The sequence below is a fragment of the Geospiza fortis genome, unplaced genomic scaffold (assembly GCF_000277835.1).
Source record: "Geospiza fortis unplaced genomic scaffold, GeoFor_1.0 scaffold23, whole genome shotgun sequence".
Taxonomy (NCBI): Eukaryota; Metazoa; Chordata; class Aves; order Passeriformes; family Thraupidae; genus Geospiza; species Geospiza fortis.
This window is the reverse complement of record NW_005054303.1, coordinates 5,953,333-5,968,440: the sequence shown is the minus strand read 5'-3', so window position 1 is coordinate 5,968,440 and position 15,108 is coordinate 5,953,333. Positions and strand designations below refer to the sequence as shown.

Below are 15,108 nucleotides of genomic sequence, written 5' to 3'. Positions count from 1 at the left end.
GGTAACTGGTGTCTGGGGCACAACACATTATTACTTTTCTTCTTGGGGTAAGCCCAGCTACTCCAAGCTGCAGGAAGGAATAAAGCAATTTACTAATTACTGATCTGCTCAATAAAGAAACAGGAAGGAAACAATTTATCAGGCCCTGCATTTGAAAGTTCAGTGACAAACTGAAGTTCTGACAGCCTCATGGCAGAGGAAGAAGTCAGCTATAATCCAGTCCTTGGCTGCAAGACAGTCTTCCTCTTTTCTGCTTAATTCAGCTTTAGTAGAACAAGTGAATAATCTGAGATAAATACAAGCACTAAGGAGGCTGACTCCACATCCTACTATCTTTATGTTTACATAAAGTTGTTTTGTATGCATGGTGCATTGATTTCTTTCTTCTTTATTCCTGTATTTGAACAATATCCAGTAACTTTTGGGTCTAGAGAAAACCTGTGGATTCTTAACCAGCTTTTTGAGTTTGAAACACATTTCTCAAAATCTGAAGTCTACATGTCTGCTTTTGTTAAGAAAATCAGATGTAGCTCTTGCTTTTTGTGTCTCTTTTCCAACAGACCAAAATATTTCAACATCATATTAAAATGAAAATCTAAATATATGTTAAGCATAGTTAAATTTCATCTCATCATAGGTAAGATTTGCTGGTGATTTCAACCCACGTCCCATATCCAGTGAGTGCTTTAACTGTACACCATGGCTCAGTGCTCTGGTTAGGCACACTCAGAGCTTAGCTGCTGAAATAGCCTCTGGTACTTAAGGATCTTGCCTTGACTTATCAGTTTGAACTAGGGATCAAAGCCAACGATTTGGCAGTATCATTTCACAGGCAACTTTACAGACACCCCTGTGCAAGTGGTTGAAGTTTAGATCTCAGAGTTAGGCAGTAGCTGAGCTATGCTGTTGGAAAGAGGTGTCAGTGATAAAGTTGGGTTCCGTGCCTCATTAAGCACTTCAGTGTCTTCTGGGGACATGTTCTGTCTCCCAGAGTGATCACGTTTTATGACAGCATTTACTCCATTACTGCATGGTACATTTCATCACTGTGCAACAGCAGACATATCCTTCATTATTCAAATCCTTGACACAGAACTTGTTGACTGCTCTGAAAGATTTTTTCTTGCCCTTCAGGCTGTCTTCCTTCTCTGTTGAAGGCTGTACAAGCAGTACACTGTTATTGCCAGTCCCGTTTTCTGCAGGTACACGGGACAGCGCTAATCGTGTCAGCAGCTTGGCTTTCTGCAACCCTCAGCCTCAGCTGCTGTGCTGTTAACCAAGGGTAATCCAGCCTGCTGAGCTCCTGCAAGCTGAACTGCAGATTGTACCCTCAGCCTTTTACTGGCTGGGTTAATAGAACATTGCAGGGGAGATGGACTGTAATGCAATTATCTTACAAGAAAAACTGAAGACCTAAAGATGTCTGCCTCTGCAGGGCAGTGAAATGGAAAATAAAGTGTCAGATGTATTACATCATTATTATACTTTAAATTGCTGTTGTCAGCAAAATAGTGATTCCAGATACACATTGCCATGCAATAGAACACTACTGGAGTTCTAAGTAGAAAGTATTTTCACATATAGTGCAGTGGCTTCCCTCTCTTTTGTTCTAAGCTTGTATCAGTTAATTTAGTGGAAATTTCTTGATACTGAACAGTGTGATATGCCCAGAAAACATGCCTTCAAAAAGCTTCATTGAATAAATCAGTTGACTTCTGCAGAGGGTGCTTCGGATAGCATAAACTAAAACTATGACACCTCAGATGTAAGTTTAAAAACTTCCATGAGACAGCATCAATTAAAAATGAACATGTCCATTTTAATACTGATTAAACTATTTACTTTTTTTCTACACTGTAGACAAATCAATGTGCAAATTTTATATCTAGCTTAAAGCCTGCTTATTTGTTTCTGCAGGGATGAATACCCTGGCTCCCTTTCACTGGTATGTGAATTTATGGCCATGACTATTTATGAGCTGATAAAAGGTATGTAGCTTATGCTTAAGAAACATAAACTCTCCTTGTGTAGATCACAAAGTGGAATCAATTATTTTTCACTTGGTTGTTCACTGTGACAGATTATAGAACTCACAGGGAATCTTGTGATGTACTGCTTTACCCTTTATTTCTTGCCAGTGGAATATACCCAATTGTTTAAGGCATGGGTAGATGCAGTCCATAGCCATCTATTCTACAGTCAAACAACCTTGACTGCAAAACACAAAATAATTGCTTTATATTACAAAAAACAAAATTTAAACAGATTCTTTGTTAGGTCAGGGCTATTGTGAGGTATTAAGAAAATTATTCCCATTTGTTTCAAAACTATTGAATCCATGAATAAGGATTTTTAGTTTTTATACCTAGTAGAAAGGTATAAACTTTCACTAAGTTTTCTTTATAAAATAACATTGTTCCCTCATACCTCCTATATTTAAAAATTCTGGAGCTGTTTGTCAAAGGAGATCAGAGATCATAAAGCTTAAGGAGGAGTTCCTCCAAAAAATTTATAATAAAAGCTGATTTAAAACCAGTTCTTATATAAACAGTAAAGAATTGGATACAGCAAATGAAGGGACTTACAATTCATGAGTAAAAGAGGATTTTTAAAAATCAATAATTAAGAATTTGTAATGTCTTAACACTTGGGAGTTCAATTTAAATAACTGAACATGTAAGTGTCATTCAGTGTAATACAATAAAGACTTGCTCCTGAACATGACATTGGTGACACTGACTATTCAGATCTCTAACAAAAGGACTAACTCTGTTTCTGACCTAGATAAGAATGTGAGATTAAAATGGAGTTATTTGCTGATTGCCGAAGTAGACATTAGTGTGTACTACTTTTAACAAGACATTATGGTTTTGCTATATTCAGAGTGGTATTCAGATGGAAATGAGAATCATCATTTCAGTATGTTCTGATTTTTTTTACTATTTTAAAATACAAGTTCTTTCAAAGTTTTCCAGAAGATGATTGTTTTAACACCACTTAGTTATAGTAAACTCCTTTTCTATGCTGTGGTGAATCAGTTCAAAATGAAATCTGTGTTCAATAGTAATCTGAAGTGCTGCAGTTAGGGATTATCTGAACATTCACCTGAGTTTACCTGAACTTCTATAAATTGCTGATTCTTCATTATGGTCTGAATTTTGAGTCTGGACTGTGTTTACCATGATACAGTGCCTTATTTTTAATGTTGTGTAAGGTGGTGGCACATGGACTGGAGCTTGTCAAATCATACAGTATAATAGGAAATGAACTGAAGTGGACTGAGAATGAATTTTTAATTTGACAAGGAGTATGGAGACACTTCTTTAATTAGGAGGACAGTTCGCTGTAATGGTACTGATGTGGAAAGCTGATAGTTTTGTAGTTTTTTTCCTTAAAAAAAACAAGAGATCCATGTTACTTCAATCAAGCCTATTTGTCTTTACACAAAGTCAAAATTGTCTTGCTGTTAATTTATAGCAGAAGCATTTAATAACTGAAAAAAAATCTTGCCCTTTATTTAATCAACAGCAGTTTGGTAATTTAAAGAATGAAAAAAGTGGCTGAGAGAGAGGTGTGGAGGATTTCTCAAGAGAAATTATAGAAGCCTCAAGTGCCACTGCCTTAGCATTCACTGCACCATTACTGCCAAATAAGGTTTCTCCAGTGATAAATCTGGAAGTAGGAGAGCATCTGCTCCAGATTTTTCTAGTGACATGTAATGAAAAAGCAATTGAGCATGACTTCTTTTTACAAAGGCCCAATTCCTTAAATAAGAATAATAATCTAAATTGATTTGAATAGCTGCATTTTCTAATATCTTTTCCACTATAAATGACAAAAGTCCTGATGTTGAAAGCACCATTTATCTCTATGGGGCACTAGTAGTACAATTCCCGATGTAAATGGTGCTCTGTTCCAAGTGCTTTGTGATCTAATCCTGCTCAGTGGATTATGTGGCTGCCTGGAGGAGCACTGTAATCAGCTGGGAACACAAGTCTGGCTCTGGGGCTCTGGCCTCAATGAGTTACTGTCCTGATAATCCCCCTCCTCCTCCCAGCCAATTACTCATACTACTGTCATCACCAGATCAGTACCTGCTTTGTTTTTCAAAAATGTGATCATTTCTGCCTCCCTTGATGGCATTGCAGCGTTACATAAAGGCATTACAGCAAGATTAAAAGGCCTTTGGAACCTGTAAAAGAAAAAAGCTGAGCAGTTAGTGAATGGCTCTGAAAAATAGATAAATTTTATAACTGTAATTATTGCCTAACAGCAAGCTAAACAACATAGGTTAGCCTTGAATTTGCAATTCAGATGTGAATCACAGTCTTTTAACTGTTGTGGTAACTTGAGGTGATTGATACAAATCTTTAACCTGAAGGACAATTACTTTGAGTAGAGAGGAGATGAGATATTTAGAAGAACTGCAATGAAATATTGCAGTTCTGCTAGAACTTGGGGAAATAGATACTGCAAGTAGTACATGCAGTAAAATGCCTTACTGGGTATTGAATTGACAATTGTTAGTTGAGCTATTCTGGCGCATACTGAAATATAAATTATGTCAGAAATCGAGTGGAAAATGAATTACAAAGCTAGCTATAGATGACATATAAAAGTAGTATAATTGGAAAAGGTGATATCAATGCACTTCTGTCAGCTGAAGACTATGATATTTGTATTCTATTTGTTCTTAATGAAAAAGGACTCACACAACTTGAAATTTTATTCTAGGAAGGAGAAAGCCATTGCCTTAAAAAAAAAAAAACAAACCAGGAACAACATGTAACAGATATGCAAATCTCTAGGTTGTATATATAGGTAAAAGACCTGGTTCAGCAACAGCTTTACAGCAAATGTAGCATACTTTTATTTCAGGGTCTTCTCTAGGCAGAAACAGAATTGTCTGGGGCAGCCACCTACTGCTGCAGGGAGAGAAAAGGCCCCGGCCCAGATAAATCTTTGCCTGCAGCAGAGCCCTGGGAGGCAGCAGGCAGCCAGAGCTGCTGCCAGCACCCCAAAGGAGCTCTGGTACCTGCTGCAGGAGCCCCTCCTGGGAGGGGATGGCCTTTGCAGTCCTCTGGTAGCCCTGGTGAGAGCAGAAGCAGAACGCCTGGCCTCTCCTTCCTGGACTTGCCCATTCCCCATTCCCATATCTGTAGCTGTTGTCTCACCATGATGGCAAAATTTAATTTTTTACTATTATGTTGATAAGTTTGAAAAAAGTGGTGGTTTCTTTAATTATTTTTTGTTTTTTACAAATAACTGGAAGCACTGATAATGTTTATCTTTTTACTGAATTCTTCTCTCTGCTGTTTGTATTAGTACAGAAATGGGATATTTCAGAGCGATGGGCAACAAGAAAACATAATAATAAAGGTAATTAAATTTATGTGAGGATTTTTAACTAAAAGTGAAGTATATAAGTATTTTTCTCTTTACCCTGAGAAGGTAATGTTTATTCATGAACAAAAGTACAGTTTTTTAAGAAATATATAGACACTGTATTCCTGATCTAGGGGAATAAACAAACAATTTTGTTACTGGCTAAAAACTGAAATGACTGAGCTGCGTTACACCTTGTATGTGTTCTCTCCAACCTAAAAACTTGTTCTTTATCCTCTGTTAATATGTATTTTCATTCCTGTGTTAATCTAGACACAGGAAATGAGGTTCAGTTTTGCAGCTCTTTCTTTCTACATTCAATTCCTACATTTAGTGGAAGTTACACAAACAAAAGAGAGCAGAAGATAGTGGCTTTCAGAACATTTAATTGTAACCATCTCTCTTGGCAGTTCCAGAAAGTTATTTTGCTAATGTTTGAAAAGCAAGGATTTTTAAATTTGGTTTAAGAAATTTGATTTTCTGAAGATAAATTTTTGAATCAAAGAAGTGTACAGGAGAAGCCAAAGCCACCTATTATATCACTGCTAAACAGAAGAACTCTAATAACTTAATCTAGATGTCCTTTATCACCCTTTCCTTCTCTGATAGTCCCTATGCTCTTAGACCTTTCTTTTAATGATGTACAGAACAGGATTTGAATTACATACTATGGACACAGATATCTTCATGCCTGGACCCTACCCACTGTTTTAATGCAGCTTCACAGCTGTGATACTGCCCCTGGACTTTGGAAAGTTTCTTCTTCGAGTAATCTGTGATTTTTTTACAGTGACCTTTTACAGTCATTGCTTGAATATTTTACTGTTTGTAATCTGTGGAAATACTTTATTTATTTTAGCAGCAGAACACCCTGAAGTTAAGAGAATTTGGATCTTGTAGGAGTATCTATTCTCAGCAGGCACACAGTACCTCCCCACACTGGTACTGAGCACCTGAATGTTTGCTTACAAAAGGGCTCTATAGTTACAAAATTGGGATGTGGAGTCCTGGCTGTGTTTTCTATGAAATCACAAGGTACTGTGTTCAGTGGAGGGTTTTGCTTATCATTAATCAAGATAATAAAAGGTAAATAACTCAGATTAGGAGCATGTGGTTTGGATAATATGATCTTCGTTTCCATGGATTTGTAGAAGAAGCTTCTGTGCTTAGTGTGCAGGGTTCATGAGGCAGTAATCCCATCTGGTCTGGCACTCCCTTCACCCTGTGGCAGGTTAGTAATAAAGCAGTTCAGGAGAACACAGTACAAACAAAAGTGATTTACACAGCAACATTTTTGAACATTTTCCCCCAATCACTTAGTATTTAGTAAAAATGTATTTTCTCTGCTTTATCTCTGTGTAGAGTATGGTTCATTTCCTCTCATGAGCATCACAGACTATCCTCAGTCTTGTTAATGCACTTAATGATAAAATTTTTTCTACTTTTTTTGGACTTCCTTATACTTTCTGCAAAAACAGAGGAGATTAGAGAATACACTTCCTCTGATTTACAAATTTGATTTACAGTATAGTGTATCTAAGCCCCCTGTGCTCTTAAGATCTTGTGTGCTGGTATATTTTGAAATCAGGTTCTGATGAAGGAAGAGTTCAGGAAAAAACAAATTAAAGTATTTTAAGATTTTTAGTGATGATGAAACTATAACTCTAAAAATTTGTCACTGATCTTCAAGAAAAAAAGCAAAAATACCCACCATGAGTATTTCTCCAATATCTTTGTGCCCTAGCAACAGCAGCAGTTCTTTATTCTCCTCCCACACTGCTGTCTCTGATATGCAACCAGGACTGATAACATTTGCTTTGCTTCTTTCCTCCTCCACATGGCAAGTGCAGCTGCTGCCATCACCATCACATTAAATGACAACCATTATGCTTTGCCTGCTAACTTGTAGAAACATTTCTACTTCTCCAGCCAGAAAACTGTTAAAAGAAAAATCCCAAATGTGGCAGTACTCTTGCAAAGTAAATTGGGACCAAAAGCTTTAAGAATGCCTTGTTTTTGCATTTCAGCTTGAATCAGCGGGGCTTTGTAGCTTTGTAAGAAAATTTAATGCTGCAAACTTAAGTTTTCTTAGGGAAAAAAACCAAACTTTAAAGATATTTCCTTGTAGTTTTAGCTTAATGTAAAAAATTTCACTCTTTGCAACTACTGAACATTTTCAGAGACCTTACAGTGTGTTCAGAGTGAAAGGAGGGATGCTTATTGGAAATTAATGAATTAATAGAGATACAGTCTTGGCAAATTGAAGGCAATTATGGACAGGTTTGTTTCTTTTTCAGTGCCTCATGCAGTTGTTGCTGTTGAATGGTTGCATAAGCCTTTATGCTTTACAGCACATTGTGTAAGAACTTTTAGTCTTTTATTCAGCCGTGCTGATCTTTCAAATCTTGTTTCCCTTTCTGTTCCCTATAAATCATGATTCCTGGATCACACTTTTCAGTGGCTTGCACAGTTGTTCTTGAATTTGTTACAGTTTTACATTTGACAACAGCACATTTTTTAGTTCACACAGAAGCTAGTCTCAGCTGCATGTCTTGGTGCAGCTGCACAATGTGAATCAGATCTTTTTTCTCCTTCCTCTAAGCTTTATGAGGACACTCAGAGCAGTGTGCAGCCAGCTGTTTGATTGAATTTGCAAACAGTTAAAAAGAAGTTTCTTGTGTCTACAAAGGGGCTGAATGTTTTGCTTTCAAGAGTCATGTGGTGCTTCAGAAGTGTTTCTTGAATTATAAGCCCAAAGAAAAAAGCAACAAGTGCAGGAAATGTTACTGGACCCGACTGAAGTCAGATTGCTCTAATATGATAACAATGTTTTCAAGGACTCTGTGCAAGTTTTATATTAACTCAGGCTCAGGAATGCAGTTCAATTTCCCATCTTTCCAGTACTGCTACTTTCAAAGAACCTGTGTTAGGAATGGAGTGTTATAAATACATTTCTGTGTGCATACACAGCAAGAGGGACTGCTTGACTCTGCTGTCTTAAAATGAGGAGAACACATTGTCTTCTAGGATCTGCCACTTTACTAGAAGCAAACACAATCCCAGATCCATTCTCCTTCACCACAAGGGATGATCTCTTTACATATTTTTCCCCAAACCAGCAGGAGAGGGCAGCTACAGATTTCTGTTTAATAACCCAAGCTACTCCTTCAATGCAAACCAGCAGCTGTGTTTGCTTACATTATTCTCCAGTTGTTGATAGGTATTAAACTGTCCACAAATGAGTAATTCTAACATGTTATCTTCCTCACAAAAAAGGGGTGTTTTAATCAAAAGTGACAGTTCAACTGTGTCTTGTCTAGTACTAATACCATCTCTTACCTTGCAGTTTCCAGCCTCTTTTTCTTGGATATAATGAGCTGGACCATATCTCAAAAATCCATGAAGTGATAGGCACTCCTGGTAACAAAACTCCAAAAATTCAAGCAGTAAGTATGGACTCCCATAGCTACTAATCTCACTGTTTCAATATCAACAATAGAGCTCTACAGCTGTGTGCAATTTCTGCTCAGGAAACCACCACAGAAACCTAAATCTGTTGTGTTGACTCAAGAGCAGTGTCTGCTGTCCCTACCCAGAGACGGTCACCCATTCCTGAACCTTACAGGCAGAGCAGAGGAAATATTTGAGTTTTGAACCCTCTTTATAAAGAAAGGAAAAGGAAAGTCTTATCTTGTGAACAAATTGCCTTTTAAAGGTTTCTATTTCCTGTGTGCAATAATAAAATATGACCCCAATGAGAGAACTGCTGCCCATCAAACCTTACAGCACCCTTATTTTCAAGAATTCTGGCAAGTGACTACAAATCACTTCAGTATTGAAGACTAAAGTCAAAAGGTGAGGGCAGCATTGTGTCCATGTTTCAAGTGGAGTGAAATTAAATTTGTTTCCAGTGCTAGTCCTTGTCTTGTCAACCGTGAACATAATTCAGTCAACGTAGTTCTTTGCATTGAGGCCAGACCTTACCTAAAACACTACTGATGCTTGTCTCTATTCTTTTTGCCCCCACATTTTTAAGACAGCCAATACATGAGCTTTAACCATGCACAAAATATTAAGAGTAGTAGGAAATACATCAGGGCAAGTACCTCAGTATTTGTGGCAAATTTCAAAGGCAAGTCCAAGACAGGTAGTATTTAAGTGGAAGAACTGTCAGCCCATTTAGAGAAAGTAATTTGTAGCACTGAGCTTGTTAGCTAGAAACAAATGTTTTACTTAAGCTGATTACTTGGGTTTATTCTGTTTGCCTAAACACAGATCTTTATTTGGTCTGATGCAGTTCCCCCTCCCCCCAAATCCCTGACATAGACCAGTTAGAATTTAGAAGCTCTGATACTTCATAATCCCCTCGGTACATTCTTGTTAGAGTCGCTGTTACTTAAAGGGTCAGCTCCACCTTTATTTTCAAATATCATCATCCTCTTTTTAATGTCTGCCTTGAGTTAAAAAGTTTTCCAGATGAAGTGTGGCAGAGACAGGAATTATGCTTTTGCCTTTTTAGGGCTTCAGTCCACATTTTGAGCAAATAAAAACTCTTTAAAAAATTTAATTATCATGTATATAGATGATATCAGGGAAAATTCTAAATGTGTATTTGATATGAAATAATAAATAATTTAATTCTGATAACAAATTCTGGCCAACTAAAACTTTGTTTATATACCAGCTATGTGAAAAATACTCTATGTATTCACTTGCAGTATCAACAAGGTGAGGTGGAAGTTAGTACCACATAGAAAACTTTCAAATACAGGTTTTTCTCAAAAAAACCCTCAAAAACTTCCACAAACTAGCAAAGAACAATTATAAATTATTTTATGCTGTACATTCAGCTTTGAAAGCATGAGCTCTCCTTCTACAGGAGAAGCCACTTTTCCCACAAATTTAGTTCTGGGATTCATCAGTGTAGGTTTTCTAAGAAGTTCCTTTAGGCAAGATTTCAAGAAACATCAAGTAAGGCAAACAATTTTTAAAAAGGAACAAGGTGAAGTTGTAATTGGCTGAGTGCTTTTTAATTGATGATTATTTGGGGTTTCTCTTCTAATTGTATTCCTTAAAATGTTCTCAGAAAGAAATTGGATCTTGTTTATTTATTTTAAAAGCATTCTCTCAGGAAAGTCTAGGAAAAAACCTAAATCAACAACATCGGTCTCTGCTGGGAGAATTACCAAAATTAATTTTTCTGGAGTGGCCAAATTGATTTCCTTTCCTACTCCTACATTGCATTCAGCTTTCTGGAAACCTAAGGAAGGTGGTGAAACCCCTGTGTTCCAGTCTGTCAGATTTACTGGATCAGATATTGAGGTGTAGACTCTCACTTGCCCACTGAAGCACATTTGAAACTTCTGTTGTTTCTTCAACAGTCTGAGAAACAGAAGGCACTTCAGTCTTCCCTGAAACATTTCCATTTGTCTTCTATAGAAGGAATAGAAGTGAGGAAAAGCCTGAGAGAGAGACCCAGTCATGCTTCTGTTGTTAGAGAGCTAACAAGAACAGCAGTGCCTGATTTTGTCTTGCTCTGACAAATTGTAGGAAAACCCCACAAGGTTTGAGGGCTGGTTTCCTACCATTTTCATATTATGTTCCTGAAGGGGGTCAATATTTAATTAAAGCATTGTTCTGGCAGAGCACAGAGAGTGTTCTGCATTGAACTTCCTCAGTACTTGTTCCTTTTAGAACTTGGTGGAGGAGGAGGTTGGTTAAAAATAACATGAAAGGATTCTTTGAGTTCAAGTATTAGGAATGGAATGTTATCTACAGAATTTAAGTTTTCAAATTGTATTACAAATGACAGCTAACTGCTGTATTTTTTTTTTTAAGATTTAAGGGTTTGGGGTTTTTTCAGTTAGCTGTGGAAATTATTCCTCTCCTGTACTCAGTAACTTCCACCTCAGGTTTTACTGAGAATGTGCAAATTGTGCAATCATATGAGATACTTGATTTTGATGCAGTTTCTGTAACTGCTGAATATTTTTATGTAACTATAATCTAATTCAAAACTAAACCAACTTTTTAGCTGATTCAAAAGCAAGTAAAACTTAGTCATAGTTTTCTCCAAGCCATTGATCTTAACATTAATCAAAAATCTTAACAGGGACTGGTATTGCAGCCAGTTGCTTAAAAGAGCAGTAAAAGCACGTAGCTGATCATGCTTCAGAAATCTGGCACACAGACCACCATCAACAATTTAAAAGAATATTTCCTATTATTAAATAAGGTGAGAGTTAAAAGGCAACATTCGTATCTTACTAGGAAAGAATCTATTCCAAATTGATACCATTGATTTTAAATTCCTGAGATCTAAAAACTTGCATTAAATAATTTGCAATACTTAAATTCGGTGATGTGTTAGAGAACATTTTGTTAGCTAGAAAATGAAAGTCTGTGCAAGTCATACTTGGCTGGGGGTTGAAAATCTTCTTCCTACCAAGTGTGCATGCAAGACAGGTTTGGCAAATAACCTTTTTGGAGGTTTTAATAGTTATAAAAGTTACTCTGCTCATAAACTGGGGAGTGATCATCATTTTTTTCCGTAACCAAACACTGGGCTCTGGTGCTGCTGCTCAAAAACCCAGCCATGAGCAGGAGGCATTTTGTGTGAGAGGTACTGCTGCAGGAGCACTGTGGAAAATGGGGCACTGGGGAGGGAGCACTTCACATCCAAGTGTCACTTAGCCAACCCTTAGGCATCAACCTGAGATTTGTGCTCTAGATCCATACTAACTATTTATTTTAACAATTAAGATACACAATGCAGTAAAATACAGGTTAACATAAAGATCCTGTAAGAGTAAAAATTAAGCTTGTTACATTCTCAGCTCTCCTTCTGAGACTCTACTGGGCTGTGCATTTGTGAAAATAATTCTTCTCTCTCATTTGAGCTTTTCCAGTTAGTAGGCTTTTTGCTGTGGTTTGGTTGTTTTTGTAAGAAGAGGCATCTCAACACTTGTAGGGTTCTGTTGTGACTGGATTAGATCCTAATCCTTGTTCAGGTCAACTCTGGACAACTTTGAGCATGCCCAAATTCCACATTGTAGCTTTTCTGTTTGGACAAGCTCATGAGACTCAAGTTCTTTATGAATCCTTTTGACATCTACTGCTTAAAAGCACTTGTGTAACTTATGTTTGTCTTCATGTTTAGAAGATGGTATTATTATCACATACTGTACTGAGGATCAATGTGACATTTGTAAGGAGTTTCTTGAAAATGTGAAAATAGTCACAGGGTAAATGGGGTGCAGACTGTGGGAGTATTTGATATTGATTCAAATTTGACTATCCAAGTTAAATATCCTGCACCTGCATCATGTGCCATTGCTCAATTTATGTCATTTCTTCATAGCAAACTTTCAGAATATCAATAGCAAGAATGGAAATACATCCCAGCCTTGGCAAGAATTTGTATAGAGTAAGACTACAGCACTTGAACAAGGCTCTGCAGGGAAACCTCTACTGCTACTTGCACTAGGTGTGCCAAAGGAAGGGCAGATCTCTCTTACTAGGACTGAACAAATACATGAGCCAAGTTTTAGTGGAGGAAGTGCTTTACCCCAGTAGAGTGAGAACACTGTAACAAAGGGAAACAGCAGAACACAAGGGTACAAGGTAACTGCTCCTTGTCATGTTACTGAAACTCCTGCTGCATGGATGCTGCTTTCCTCCAGTTCCAAGCAAAAAGTGTTCTCCTGAACACAGTATCTCCAAGTGCAGTGAAGGTATGTAAAACAACAGGGACTGGCTGAGGTTTCCTGCTCTGTTACATTTCAGTGAATCATCTTCCCACATCTGTATGCTTTCATGTTAGCAGCTTATACTGATAGAACAGAGAACTTCAACAATAAAGCAGTACGTTATTTGTCTGAATACTTACCATAGGGACTTTTTCTAGACAGACAGATAGATATGTGAAAGGTATGATGCTACACTTAGAAAATGAAATTAAGGACTGCAGGTCTATAGGCGGGCAACACAGTGCAACAGTAACCTCCAAGTTCTTACCTTTGGAACACTGAGCAAAAGGTGCCATGAGCTTATCCAGTGTTTTTTCCAGAGAGGAAGATGGTGAGTTGCTCAGTGCTGATATATTTGGAGTTGAGCATAATGAGTAGCATTAAATTGATGGTCTAAAAATAGGTAACTAACTGGATCCAAGGGAGCTTACTCTCCACTGTTGTTAATTTCTTACAAAAAGAGAGGACAAATCCTACTACCCACATTTGATTGACTGTTCTGACTCAGATCTCCCTTACCTAGCAGTATACAGGAGGTCAAAACTCAGATTATCAAAACTATGTTCCTGATGGAGATGTATTTATTGTATTTGTTGCTTCCCATAATCAGTTTCTGGAAGCCTCAAATCACAGATGCTGAAGTTTAAGTATTTTGACTAAAAAATATATAATTCCATCAAACTGTGTTTGCACAAGGTACCTTTCTGATTTCAAAAGTGTTATTGCCACTGTTTGCTTCCCTTGTTAATATATCAGGTAGGTGATTATTCATACACCAGGAAAAAGACGAAGTCAGAATTTTTTTAAGTTTTAACCTGGAAAAATGAGCTACTAGAATAACATCTTGTGTATTATCACATTCCATGTATCTGGGGCTGTCCCCAGATTCTCTGGGGAGAATGAGAATGATTCTGGTTGTATTGAGAATGGCAATTTCATGTTCAACAGATCATTTTTGCTATAAAATTGCAAATCTGAAGAACCACATTGGAATTTTTCTTCATTTTTTTTCAGGTGGATCTTACTCAGTTTGGCACATATAGTACTTCAAGGATGTTGATTTCCTAACAAGTTTCTTGCTGTTAAACCTCTGGAGACAACTTACACTTCTCTGGCTGTTGGATGAGTAGGAAAACTTGAGTTTTCCCACCTGCTTTATAGTTAAAATACACCCAAACTTTAAACTACAACCTGGCAAGTATAGTTCCTACCCTCATTCTTCCAGCTAAAATTCCATACTGAGATTATCTGTGTTCTGCTTACTTTTAATTATTTTTTAATGTAGTAGGAAAAGTATTTTTATTAAAAGCTGTATCTACAGTAGAGGTCTTAAGTTCCTTCCAGGTAAGTTATTAGTATCCTGTTTCTTAATAAAATAATTTTCTTCCATATGGAATAGAGTGTGGTATGGGCAATTCAAGTTTCTAGATGATTGCCCCAATAGTAAAGAAAAGGCTGAGAAAAGAAACCCCCCCACCTTCCTTGTGTGCTGCTGGACTACGATTTGTGGCAGGGACATTCCCAGCCAACCCAGATGTGAGTAGCTGCTGCTATTTTCCCAGCTGAAGGAAAAAAGTCTTTTAAAGTTACTGCATATTTTTTCAACTGTTTCATTTTGACTCAGACCATATGAAGCACTTATCTAGAAGAAGTCTACGGGGAGATAACTACACTAGTTTTCAGTGATGAGGTTTATCTGTATTTTAACAGTTAAACCCACTATGTTAATAAACAAAACTTCTGAAAAATAATCCTGCTCGGTTTCAGTATTTTCCCCACTCCTTGTATTTTAGAAGAAGACAGATAAGAATTGTAAAGCACAGCTACATCTTGAATAAAGTAGGGAACAAATTCCCAGCTTATAAATGGATCTGGCAGTTCTCTACATGCTGGCTGCATTGCAAAGATGAGACTTAGTTACAAGTTACTGCAGTTGCTTCTCCCCAAATGTTCATTCATTTCCTGAAAACAAATC

At 37.2% G+C, this 15,108-nt stretch overlaps 1 protein-coding gene across 1 annotated transcript in view; it reads left to right on the top strand.

The window, feature by feature from the left end:
* MOK (MOK protein kinase) overlaps positions 1–14,884 on the top strand; it is a gene marked incomplete at its 5' end in the record, with an annotated part of 16,414 nt that extends 1,530 nt beyond the window's left edge. Inside the window, 10 exon segments of the mRNA XM_031066143.1 lie at positions 273–340; positions 342–358; positions 1,918–1,988; positions 4,735–4,760; positions 4,763–4,821; positions 5,331–5,379; positions 6,248–6,420; positions 8,732–8,831; positions 14,148–14,669; positions 14,758–14,884. Coding sequence (XP_030922003.1) covers positions 273–340; positions 342–358; positions 1,918–1,988; positions 4,735–4,760; positions 4,763–4,821; positions 5,331–5,379; positions 6,248–6,420; positions 8,732–8,831; positions 14,148–14,201 — 617 coding nt within the window.
* Positions 14,885–15,108: the final 224 nt, after the last annotated feature.